Source organism: Lepisosteus oculatus, chromosome 17, assembly GCF_040954835.1.
Source record: "Lepisosteus oculatus isolate fLepOcu1 chromosome 17, fLepOcu1.hap2, whole genome shotgun sequence".
In the NCBI taxonomy this organism is placed as follows: Eukaryota; Metazoa; Chordata; class Actinopteri; order Semionotiformes; family Lepisosteidae; genus Lepisosteus; species Lepisosteus oculatus.
The window spans coordinates 19,723,614-19,737,251 of NC_090712.1; the positions used below are offsets into that span (position 1 = coordinate 19,723,614).

General features: G+C 37.7%; 1 protein-coding gene and 1 long non-coding RNA gene across 2 annotated transcripts in view; one reads left to right on the top strand and one right to left on the bottom strand.

Moving 5' to 3' along the window:
• Nucleotides 1-13,638, top strand: part of LOC107079380 (uncharacterized) — a 100,181-nt gene that overhangs the window by 44,177 nt on the left and 42,366 nt on the right. The window lies entirely within an intron of this gene.
• col21a1 (collagen, type XXI, alpha 1) overlaps nucleotides 1-13,638 on the bottom strand; it is a 60,405-nt gene that overhangs the window by 34,090 nt on the left and 12,677 nt on the right. Inside the window, exons 6-9 of the mRNA XM_069180051.1 lie at nucleotides 10,561-10,734; nucleotides 5,854-5,931; nucleotides 4,232-4,321; nucleotides 1,357-1,419 (exon numbers count right to left, since the gene is read on the bottom strand). Of these exons, the coding sequence (XP_069036152.1) occupies nucleotides 1,357-1,419; nucleotides 4,232-4,321; nucleotides 5,854-5,931; nucleotides 10,561-10,734 (405 nt within the window). The remainder of the gene's footprint in view (nucleotides 1-1,356; nucleotides 1,420-4,231; nucleotides 4,322-5,853; nucleotides 5,932-10,560; nucleotides 10,735-13,638) is intronic.

Here is a 13,638-nt window from a genome sequence, read left to right on the forward strand (position 1 = left end):
ACAAGCTTTGTTCCATTGTTCATTGCAAAATGCTGTATTTGCAGGATGAAACTGTTTGCATTTCAGTCTTAGGTACTTTAATTTTCAAAATCTTCTTGGTATGGTACAGAAAGATTTCTGGTAAAATTCCACTGCAGTTTAATTGCCTTTTCTGAAGTATGTCGGTGTGCTGGAATTACATGCTATTCTTCAATTTGAACTTCATTTTTGGTCTGCTAATTTACAGAGAGAAGAGCACATGGAGTTTGCTCACCCCATTGCAGGATGGGAATCCTGCTGTTCCAATGTCATCATCCTGTCTCTGTGTAACTGTGTGCAAAAGAGCTCTTTCATATTGATTTGCCTCGGATTAAAAGAAGGCATTCATTATGAAACTCCCTCACCCATATAAATGAAGAAGCCAGTTTATTGAGCTTTGTTAATAGATATTTTGAGAAATAAAGATGGTGGTGCACACATTATATTACTTATTAGTTCTGGTACACTTTAGATTATGGGATGCTAATCCCATTTATAAATCTGTTATGAATTAAATATATTAATAAATTATTCATACAGCCATATAAATGCATGTTGGTAAGAAAACTAATCCTGACCATAGTCTGGACCATACTCTTGTTTGTAGAAAGTGAGTTGTTCCTTTTATATCACTTACTTTTTCAACCCGTAAACTAATCTTCCCAGTGACACATTCTTACCAAAGTTGGGAAGACGGTACCAGTCATCAAATTTGGGTTACTTTCCCCCAGATCAGCTCTCCTCTGTCCCTCAGGGAGGGTGAAGTCTCCTTCTCCCTCCAAGTCAGTTTAGATAAAGGTTTTGCTCAGTTGGCAGCCTTCAGGGACAGATCGCTATTTGGGACGTCCCAGGTGAACATTACACCATCCGTGTTGACTTGAATGAAAGTGTCAGGGTGATTTTCCCCCTTTCCCATCCCTCCCAGCAGCTCTTCAAGTTGGGGGTGGAATGAGGAAGGCATGCACTGCAGTACAAGGTTAACTTGCTGTTTGAGCCCTTTCAGATGTTCCCTCCCCTGACTTATCAGCTTCAGATGAAAATATAAAGCTAAAAATAATTCATGTCATACTGTATATACCCACATATTGTTCTATTAAAAACATTATGCAAAACTGTCTATTCTGTCTAGTCTCACTGCGGTTGAACCAAACGTAACCAGTGAGACTACTCTGATAACAGGATGCCCTTCCAGGTTCTCCTCATGCTTTTCGGGAAGGTTTTTTTGCATTTTGCTTGCATTTGCTTGAAATGTGATGCACGTTGAAAAAGCATATGATCTCGTTGCTGTGCCATACATTCATGATACAATGCTGGGATATGAAAGTGCGTAGTACTCACAGGCTTACCATCAGCTCCAGGCTGACCAGGCTGCCCTGCTTCTCCAGCTCTTCCTTGTTCTCCCTGGTTAAAAAACAAGTTACTTGTTGACAAATCTTAACCTTTACAACCTCACAGGCTGAGCTGATTAAGATGAACTTTTCCATAGAAATATGGCTGCAAGCCCAGCTGGAAGAGAGCAATATAAAACAGGTTACATTATTCTCGCTAAAATATGAAAATATACCAGTGCATTCAAACTGCACTGTTATGTAAAAGTGCTAATAACCTGTAACTCCGGTTCTTTTTGGGATTTTCAGGTTTTCATATTTGATTTAATTACTGAAGCATTTTAAAAGAATAATATGACAAAAATATTAACTTATAACAAGCATTGTTATTGGGAAAAATCTGTCTTGTTGTCCACGTTGCCAGTTCTTAAAAAGCAAGAGAAAAAAAAGTTTTTAAGAGGCCAAATTAGGTAGTATTAGACAGATCTCTGCATGCATCATGTTTCAGACACATACTGTAACTTGCTATTGCCTGCTTCTTAAGGACATTTGCATGTTCTATGGTTTATTATAACTTGTTTTGCTATATAGTACGTCTTCATATTCTGAATTAAACACTATTGTTTTGAAAACATTCAGTACATGGGCACTTCTTTAGTGGAAATTATAGATCATAGATTATTTATTATTTCTATTTTTATTGACCTAAGCACACCAGATATTACAGATATTCTTTCCATGGAACTCTTGTCAGCCTTTTAAAGAAGGTTTACCCTGACAAGACACATACATGCATTAATAATCTAACAATAAGCATTTAATGTGAGGGTGAGGTGGTGTTTCTGGATGGGAATACAGACATCCGTTTCAATCACAGCTGAGTGTCTTTGCACAAGGTCTCCCCCACTAAATCCTCTTCTGTACTCTAGTGCTATATCCAATTTACAAAACAAAACTGATGTGGAAGCCATTTTAAAGAAGTAATGTATTTTAAATTGTCACAAATGCTCCTAGGCATCATTTTGAAGAGTTAAATAAAGGCTTTTCTTCAATCCACGCTAAGAAAGTTAAAAGTCTGCACTTAATATAAAACATTCTGAAGTTTTCCAGAAATATATCCGACCAAAAATGACATCTGGGAAGCAGCCATGCTTTGTTTTTGATGTGCTGATAAAATTATGAACAGCAATAGACAGTTACAGAACAACCATTTTTGTCACTACATTGACTTGACGTTAAAAATATGCAGTTGGATTCAAAAAGCAGAATGAAATGAGGAAAATTAGTCTTTTTCCTTAGAACCTATGATATCATTTTTATTTAATGGGAGTTTTACAGCTTTGCATGTCTACTTTTTAACATTAAATGTGGGAGGCAGAGGGACCGTCTTGTGAGTTTTGAGGCACCCGGCTTGCTTGGATTCTTGGAAGCATATCTGGAAAAGTGTCCAGCTGTGATGTCCACTCCAGAGGGGGACAGGTCCAAGAGACAGAAATAGACACTGGGTGTAGCCAAGTTGTAACAGCAATCAGACTTGGTAACCTATTTTCTTTAAATTCTAGTTTCATTTCTGTTGTCTGCTATCAAAAAGAACTCCACAGTCAGTACTACTGAACAATTTAAAAATTCATTTCATCTTGCCGTAAGGTCAGACCCATTGCCAACACAGTGGGCATGCCAGGTGGTGTTCAGGAGTCTGGTAAGACCTTTTTGTACAGGAGGATTGATGCTGCCCAGAACTACAATTGTTTCTGCAGAGTAAATAGCAAGGATGCAAATATAATTTAAATACATTATTTAATGAAAATTCAATTAATGGAACGGAGGGACTGAACATGCATTTAAAGCTGGATCTCTAGCTCATTTCCTCTGCAATCTGATTTCTTCAGTTGCTGTGAACAAGATTCATTCAGTTTTCTTTTCCTCTTCTTCACCAGTTTACTAGTGTATTTTGGTCTACAAGTTACAGTGCATCTCCAGTGGAAGACCATTGCCTCTCCACACTCCGCAGATGTTGCGGTGCCTCTGGGGTCACGTCACGTGTTTTGCCCTGTTGTCTTGCTAATAGGAAGTGAAATGGAAAGGGATCCTGGAGCGGGAGCCAAAACCGTTCCTGTGACAAGACTTCTCACAGGCGGCACAAAATGAAACATTAAAAATCTGATAAACGCTTTCAAGGCACGGCCATTAATCCAATGCACTTGCATAGGTCACCAAAGTAAAGTCCATGCAGGAGCCACAGTGTCACGATGGGCCAGTGCTTCTCTGGTTTCTGTGTTGTTAAATGAACCAGAGAGCAATGTAGGCTCCAGCTGTACAGCTGACTGGACCGGAGCAACTGGGGCAAAGTACCTCACTCAGGGTTCAGTGCTGTGTCTGCACTGAGGGACTTGATCCCATGATCTACCGTATGGGTGATCCTAAGGGTGATCCATGTCATGTATTCCATGTACTTTCATTATCTTATCGGACTTTCAGCTACACTATACTTCCTATTCGAATGCTTTCATGCAACTCCAGGTGTTCTGCCTATAAAAGAGCCCTGTTAAGATGCAATTACTGACTACTGTGTAGTTATTGGTTCTGCATAATGAAACTGACATGAAAGTTTAAATACTGCGGTAATATACAGTTCTTGCTTTATTGTAGCCTTTAACACGGTTAAAATCAATCTAAAATCATTTAAAAAAATTAGAATTTGCCTAAAAACCTATTTTAGCGTTCAACTTTTTTAGCTGTAGTTGGCTTTGCCAGTTCCTGGCTGGTACAGCTCAGTTTTAATTGTGATAAGGACAGTGCTTTGCACTTGGTTAGCATCACACAATGTTTACACATGATTTTATTACTCTTCCTCCCATTTGCTGTTATCATCTTGGTTAACTGACCTTCAAGCCAGGCGGCCCAGGTTGTCCAGGAGGGCATATGCAAGGAGCTGGAGTTGACTCAATATCAATATCTCCAGGATTGATTGCACACTGCAACAGAGATACAAGAGTCACTTAGGAGTTAAACTCAGTCTGATCTATTAATCTTCCTCCAAGATCATGGTCCTGTAAGTGGCAGCTAAGACTGTTTGCCAGAGCCAGGAGACCACTAGTATTTATTAGTTTTTTTTCTTTTAATTGACTCCAAGTATGCAGTTGAGCAAGTGAGTTAAATAGGACCCTACTGGATTACAGCAGGCCTGATTGTTTAACTGCACGGTTAAGCATGTGACTGAGCTGATGAAGTACATGTACAATAAAGGATAAACTTACCTCATGAGCTGGGAAACTGTCCATGAATTTTCAAAACATTTTTTTTTCAATAATAGTATTACCACCTGGCAAAATACGTACCTCTCCATCCTATAAAAAAAAAGTGAAATCATGTCACACCACAGCATTTTACAGACCTTACCACCCAGGGAATTAAATCGACAGAAACTGGGCTAAAAGCAATTAAAGGATTTGTGTGTTTTGCATGCTGATCGTTTGTTTTGACTTGGTGGGATAAGACTTTAAACCATTCCTAGACAGAGTGCGAATCCTGAAAGTATAAACTCATTCTGGCTTTGTTTCACATCTGTAGTAGAAGGAAACCAGCCAAGCATGTCACTGGTCTCAAAATCCCAGAAAAGATACAAAGGAATGACTATAGAGCACAGGATGCAAACATTTTGACAGGCGTTCTCATAAAGCTGTAAGCATCATTGTGGAAAAAGCCTTTACAATAATAATCATGGACTGCAGGGAAAAAAGATCAGGAGAGAGATCACCGGAAAATAACACAGGGCCAGGCAGTTAGTTAGCAGAGTCAAACCAACTAATAAATAGTGAAATTAAAATAAAGAGGTTTAAATATTATGGTGGTGAGGGAGATGGGAGTTATGACTGTCACTGAGAAAAGCGCCTCCACAAAAATAGGCAGGAGGACCTGATTGTGCTTTTAACATTAAAACAAGTATCTGCAGATACATCTCAACTCTGTTACTCAGCTCATTTCCTGCTCTGGGGTTCAAGCCATTTCCTCCCACTTCCCACCCACTCCCATCGCCTTCGTGTGGAAGGAACTACCCGTCTGGGCCCCAGGGATGTAAACCAAACAAAACACATTTCCAACACTTGAAGCAAAATCTGGAACTATGGTCTAAAAATAAAGGCTACTAGCCAGGAAAGGATACAACATAGTGATAAATAGGTTACCCATGTGGAAACTAGAGACTTTTCTAAGGAAAGAACATGGAACTTCAGCAGATGTCAAAAACTACTCTGCTATACCCCACAAATTCTGTCCCTCTGATATCTCGTATGATCTCTCTTGTTAAAAAGTGGTTACGCTTACAGTATAAAAGCAATGCCTGGAGTTCAGTTTAATGGCAATGGTCTTATATCCCTGAACAAATATAACAAACATGGTACTGGAACATGATTACCTCTGCTGTTTGTTACAAAAAATAACAATGTGCATTTTAAAATATACTTGAATCAGATGTGTGTACTGGTGTAAAATATATTTTCATACTTACCGTTCCAGGTATTTCACAGGATGTTTCACGATTGTTGTGCTCAGGGTCACAGTAGATTCTGAGTTTCTGTATCTCAAACTGTGAATTACATATTACTGATTAGTTAACAATGCTTTAAAAATGAAAATAGCAAGCTTAATTCTTCAGCTGCACTGCAGTTTTTGTATCCCTCTACACTCAGCCTACAAGTCTCTTATAAGACTTTGGCTTCCTGTTCTCTTAAGATCAAGAAGGGGTTTCATGCAAGTTTTGCTATAAACTTTGTTCTTTCCTGTCGATATTTCTGTTCTACAGATGTTTCGGAACAGGGTACCACAGAACAATCTTTAAATGTTTTATGGAATTGTGATTAGACATGCATTTAAATAATACTTTATATAATCCACATCTTTCCTTTTATATTTTCCATAATTTCTTTCTACTACATTTTCCAGTTTTAAAACTCTTTATAGGCCATTATAATCAACATAAGTTTTGTAGTGACTTTATTTGATGGCTGTAAAGATGAAAAGTCCTCTTGATTAATGTTTTGTTCTAAATGGTTTGGAATCGACAAGTCCATGGTGTCACCTTGTATATGTTTGTGCTTTTTCCTGTGATACCAGTTCTGTTATGGAAATGTTTTTGGTTACCATCAATGCTAGGAGTAATGCTAGGGATTAAAGCAAAATCCCTTTTGCAACATTGATTTCTAAATGTCTGATATAAAGGCATAATATGTAGAAAACATATAAGATTTGTAAAAACTGTCTACAGGTATTGAAAGTCCTGTTTATGAAGTTCTTATTAACTGCTTTTTATTAGAAGTTTCTAAAAATAGACCAAAATAGATACAAAACAGTCCAGCACAACACCACCCCCTATCCCACCCCACTCTTCCCCTGCCATCACTTTAATCCTTCCAAGTTTCCACCCAAAGGACCCCTAAGCAAAATTAGACAAGTATGAGAGAAACACTGTGGAAAAAGGGCTAAACTGTATCAGCTGCAGCACTCCAACCTTCCCTTACTCCTCTGGCACCATGGATCAGAGCTTCATGTCAACACCAAGACAGGCCAGGATCTGATGATGCCAGAGGGGAATGCAGAGACACCCAAAATAGCCAACCAGCCAGATCCTCTGCTGTCTCTGTGAGTGGGCAAGACCCAAATGATCAATGTGCAAAAGTGCTCAGGGAGAGCAAGGGATATCCTTGTTTGGAATAGTGAGCGAAGAAGAAGAAGCATGATAGACCAGTAAATGTCACATCTGGGCACTCATGTGTTCCACACGTGCATCAGGTGCCCACCTGTCCCCTGGACGAAGCATACACATGGGACAAGAGGGTAGCTCCATGCATTCTGTATGAGCAGTCAAGGATGCTCTGAGAATGCCTGCATGGCCAGGGCTTTTGGCATATTGTCCTAAATGTTGCCCCCAGGATTTTTCTTCCTTTGTAACATTAAAGTCCCTATTCCAAATAGCAACAGCTCTTAAGAATTTATAAGAATCCTCTAACAGAACAACTGAAATCAGTCCATTACCTTTTTTTGTTTGTGTTGTAGTTCAGAATGAACCTACTGTGACAGAATTTATCATGAAGCTAAACTAATGTTTAATAATGTCATATTGTACCCGTTGCATGCTCAAATAATTTTATCAGGTTTATTAAACAATTAAAAATTAATTAAAAAAAATTCATCAAGATCCAAAACCTTTTTAAAATAAGTATTTTTGTCCTAAATATATACATCTGTCTCCTAAAACACCATCCTTCTAGTTTAACCCTAATTAATATCTATGATTTTACCAGTAACAGAAGTAAGACGAATCACTCTATACTTTCCTTTTTAAGTTTTGCTCCCCTTTTTATGAATCAGCTTTATACAGTATTTGCAGTTTCCCAATCTGTGAGTACAACTCCCTTCCATAGTGAAAGTGGAACTAACCTGGTTAAGGGTCTATCAATAATATTTGTCATTTCCTCATGTCTAACAGGGAAACATACCATCATGACTCAGTGATTTATTCTATCTCAGTCCTCATGTGACCTATTCTAAAATGATTTCATTCTGATGGAGCTCCCCAGAGTAAATAACTCCTCCACTTGGAAATGTGTCCGATATTTGTATTGTTTTTTTCAAACATTAATGCCAAATTAATCTTTATGATTTGAGTCATAAGAATAAAATAATATGTAATAATATATGGCTGTGGATAACATTTTCAAATGACAGCCATTAATCCTACTTCTTTTTTTAGGGATCTGAATTGTAGTAGGAGGAAATCAAATGCTGTTACAGGCTTTTGCATACTTAGGGGAAATCTATATACTTGCACTTCATGTGTGAGCAGCATTTAAAATTGTTTCACAGCTCACATTCTTCAGTCTTTTAATTATTCAAACTGTACATATCTAGTATAATTAGAATTCATGCCTAATTTAAGCAATATCACCTATTATGTATGACTAATGCTGTTCTGTTCTTCCTATGGTTATTCCTAGATGATGGATTTCTGAAACATATGGTCTTCAATTTTTTGTGCAAGGAAGAAATGTATTGCAATACACAGCTGTGTGGCAGTAGACTCCAACATTTGAAGTCTGCACAGCATTTCTAGAGACTGATTACCTCAGGTCTGCTGTTGACAAGCAGAGGAGCAATCGGAAGAGCTCTGTTATCAGGGAAGTGCTTGTTTGAAGGAAAAATGGGCTGAGTGTGGTGAATTTACTTAGAAAAATAGTGGCAACATTATGTTTTAAAATATACTCGAGCTGGAAAACTTCTTAAAATTTCCCTGGTAAATTAGAAAAAAGTTATGAAAATTGCATCCCTGATTTGCCACCTCTTTTCATTCGGTTATGAAAGTCAGTCTGAAACTGAGAGGTGACCACTCAACGCATCATGGTTGCTTGCAGCTAACTGACTCAGCCATTTTATTCATCCGCTTCTTCGAGGTTGCCTCTGAATCAGTGACGGTAACATGGGTTGGCATCTTGTTTCAGACATCCACAGTCCTTTGTGTAAAAAAAACTGCCTGCTGCTTTGGTCTAATATATATAGTAATGCCCTCAAGTTTTAGTTATGCTGCTGGGCAGAAAATAACCATTTGGGTTGAGTTGTAGAACTTTTGAACGTATCAGATTCCCTTATAATTTCTTCTGTTCAAGACTGAAGAGATTTGTGGGTTTTTTTAAAGTCAGCATTAGGTTTCATATCACTTGTGAGGAAATAACTGTATGAAGTCTGCAACCCATTGAGCTCACTCAATTATTTGACTAACCATTTGAGATGATTTGACAAGATCTTACTGCAGCCATTTTGAGTTGTTATTATTATTAAATTATTTTGGGGTGTTTGGATGCAGTTTTCAGAATGTAAAATGAGTATACAGTGTATTCTCAGTTTGGATAAAAATGCTTGGCCAATCTAAAATTTTCCCTATTTATCTCCTGACTAACTCCTTGATTGCATTACCCATGTGTTTGGGTCATTGTAATGCTGCATATGATGTACCACCAAATAAGTTTAGACATTTTCTATTGCGTCGGCAGACAAAATGTTTCTTTAATCTTCAGAATTCATGGTACAGTACATCATGAATATCTGGAACTCCATTGCTTGCCTTCATTAGACTGTTACTATTTGCAGTGACTCCTGAAAGATCTGCACTGATGGGATATGGGTAACATCCTTCATTTCTTTGAAAGAAATGACAGATTGAGGGACTGTCTGGTGCTGGTGTTTTATTTGTGTCTATAATTCCTGGAGCACTTAAGCCTTTGCTGTAATGAGTTTTTCAAAAAAGCATTTTCCTCTTTCAACCTGAGTCAAGGTATCAGTTTTTTTCTCACCAAACTCCTGTGTAAAATAAGTATTCAAGTGAGCTTCAAACAGGACAGTTGTACAATTTGACTACCCCTGCTTCCATATCTATTTTACTTTTGTCTTATTTTTTCAATTATGAATTTTTAAAATGGTTGATTATTACTCCAGACTATACATGTGGACATTAACTTGAATCTGAACAATGCCATGATACAAGTTCTCTTACTTATTTCTTGCTAAGGCAATCTGTCATTTGCCAGCACTGAAGGATGAGTTACTTCCAATTGTCAAAGCATGAACAAACCCAGTAAGAAAACAGCTGTTAACCATTTCAGTTGTTTCAGTCCCTTGCTTTAATCTTACTTTAACACCAAAATACAATTCATTATTTTGTGACAGGCCAGACCAAAATAATTTCACCAATATATTTCTTATTTTGAGCGTTGAAGATGTTGAATAAGGAGGTCTGCTCTAGAATCAAAGCTGGCAGTATATTTCCTTCCCCTGGATTTGATTGGAACAGTGAATCGGCAAGATGAGGAACACAATCGCAGAGACAAACCATTGAGAATAAAGCAAGAGGACAGAATGTCTTTCTCATCAAAACCTCTAATAAGGAGTGTGGGCGCAAAACACTGGGATCTGGTTCTCCATACTGTCAGTATGATTCATAGGAGATGGCCTCCTTTCTAACAACATCTTCACTTATCAATGTCTGAATCAATGTCTGACTTTTCAGTGTTTGTGAACCTTTGTTGTGCTTTGTCTCTGGCCTGTTTTACGAGGAAACCATTAGAAGGGTCTTTTTAGTTTAATAAATGAAGTCTCCAATTTTAAGTATTTCTGTCCTTTAAATTCCCAGAAATATCAATCCTCATGGGATTTGTGAAAAACTTACAGGTATGGTTTCTTCTTTCCTGAAATACTTTCCAACTTGCGTCTTTCCATTAACAAAGATACCAGGGGCAGGACCCAGTTCCAAGGACTCGGTCTGCTGGCCATCAACATACAAAGTGACGCTTTGCTCTGATACCAGAAGGCGAATCTGGTGCCAGTGTTCATCAAAGAGTTTCTATTTCAATGAAAAAGAGTGAGATAAGAATTAGTGAAATGAAATAATAAATGGGAAATGCAATTTATGATCTCCAGCCTTAAAACTGGAGCTGATCAACATGAACATAATACATCATACCTGTAGCTTTAATTCTGGATTAAATTTTTGCATATGTGTATCCAAATATACGTATGTGTATTATTAATATATCCCCAAAAGAGAGATGCAGAATAACAAAGTGGTCAATTGTTGAGATAAGATAAACAACAAGATTAATAAATACAGAACTGATGAAGTATTCCTAAAACACCTCAATCGCCATGATCATTTCTGCCATGCCTAGAATGTGCCTGTGTAAATCCAACACTTCAGTTATTGTATCTTATAAACTCTTGAATGCAGTGTCTCCTTTCTAAAAACATTCCTTGTCTTTGCTTGTTCTATGGAATTACACACATCTTTTTCTTCCTGTTGGAACTGAAACTTTTTACACATCGTTTACTGTGGTTATAGAAATTTACCCACTAGAAAGGACATCACTTTATTTCTTTGTGATTTATGTTTTATTCTTATCTACTGTATATTGATAAGTTAACTCTTTCGCACTCTGAAGATGTATCCTTGTACTGACAGGCTCTAGCAACTGGCTGTCTTGTTGCTAACTATTTTTATATATTATCACTTTCTTTCCTTATTTAATTTTAAAGCAGTCAGTCACTGCTTGATCTTTTTGATTTCATTTTTAAATAGAGATATTCTATGGCCTTGAGTGTGTGTGGGGGAGATCTAAGGGCAGTCATTTAGGGGATTTATAACTTGGAAACTTTTATTCAGTTGTTTATCTTGAAGTGTTGTTTCCCTCCTAAACCTTTGCAAAATAGAAAGGTTTTGAAATTTGGTTTATTGTAATCCTTTCTCAAAAAAAGGCTTAGTCTCATCAACCTCCCTGAAGCTAGAATGAAGTCTGTGACACTGAAACAGAGGCTGCAAGTGAGAAATGTACATTGAGACAGTCAGCAACCAGACCCTCTGTGGCTGTGCATTCTGTGTTGTTGCCTAACGCTTGGCAACACTATTTGAAATGGAATCTTATCCTGGACAGCCACTGTTTGGATGGCTGCACTGCATTTTATTACAATGGAATAGCAGGGCTGCAGGTGTGTCTCCTGTGTCCCACTCTTTTTCAGGTTGGCCTATTTTTCCAGGAAATGTTCCCCTCAATACGTGATGTGTAAAGCTAAGCTTTGTGAGTGTCGAGATTTTAAAATTTTAGATTCTGTTAATGCTGATGAAGAGAGGCAGCCTCTTTTTTACTACACAGAACAATGAAAAAAAAACACAGTAGTTGCTGTCACCAAAGAGTGCCAAGCCAGAGATTGTTAACCCGTTGATTCAGTATTTTCAGTAGAGAGCCACCCGTGTTGTAAATTTCTATGAATTTATGAGAAATTGAATAGGTCTTCAGAATCCGATGCTGGGGTGAAAAATTAAAGAGGAGCACAGCTAGAAATGATTTCCAACCCATATGGTGGTTAGAATGCTAAAAATCCAGGGCTTTTGCTGGCTGGGGAGTGGCAGGAAGTCATTGCAAAGCCAGGCTAACAGATGCTGATGCAGAAAAAGAGCTCCTGTAGGAGGTCTCAGACAGTTTGCTGTGCATCCCTCACTGCTGTTCTTCTTGCCAGATAATCTCTCTACTGAGTAAACAGAGATCTGAGTGCACAATCAATATGCTTAATGTGCTGGGGCCCCGATTTCATCACCATGGAAATTTCCATCCAGAAAGTGAGCAAACAAAGGAAAAATAATTTGATCCAATGTCATTTTCCAATAAGGTATCATCCACTTGTGCCTGATTTTTTACCATTCTTTTTTCACATTATAGAGAGAGTAGCAGATATATACTACAGAAGTTCAGAGTAATATTTTTTCTGGACACAAAACAGAGTTAATTACTGAGCCATGCCTATCCTTTCAATCTTTTCTGTTAATCTGCATTTGGAAATGGGGACATTAAGAATAGATAGCAGAAGATTTTTGAAAAGAAGTTGCTTCTCTTATTGTGTGAGTTTTGGAAGTACGGTCTCAATATAACTAAGATATTAATGCAGTGTTTTAAAATGTATGATTTTAAAAGCTTGTGTGGGGGGTTCTGTTTTTTTTTTTATCTTTCAGGAAGCATCTTACAAATCTAGTTTTCACCAGGTAAAAGTTTACTTTACGAGATCCTATCTGAAAAATATAAATTCAGATGTTTTATATATAAAAGTGCAATTTTATATGCATCCTTTTCAGTTTGGAATAAAGTCTTTCCTGGTCCTCAAAATAATAAGTTTATGAAATAATGCCATAGTCATTGTTAAATTGGCTATTGTCTACTTTCGACATTTTAAACATTTTGTGTAATAGTGTACCTTTTACTTTTCGTGGTTCTAATACTGCTAAATAGATACAGTTTTAACTAGTGGCACAGTGAATATTAAATCAAAACTTGAATGTTTAAACCGATTACTTTTATGGGTAAAATAAATTGCATTTTAGCAGAAACTGCAAAAGGAAATCCACCCATCCATTTTTTAACCAGTTGTGGAGGAGTCAGAGCCTATCCCAGCAAGGCAGTATAGGGGCCAGTTTTCCCAGGAGCAAATTACCCTGCCAGTATTTCTTTAGACTGTGGGAGGACACTGGAGCACCTGGAGGATTCCCACGTGAACACAGGGCGAACATATAAACTTCATGCAGATCACCACCCAGGTGCAGAATTGAACCCAGGACCACAAAACCACGATTGCATAAGTATTCACCCCCTTTGGTATGGCAAACGTCCTGTAAATTAGTGCAGGTGCACAAAATTATTTGAATGGTTACTGTGGGCAATAAAATAGTACACATGGCTTTAGAATGAATGCACCTGTCTCTATA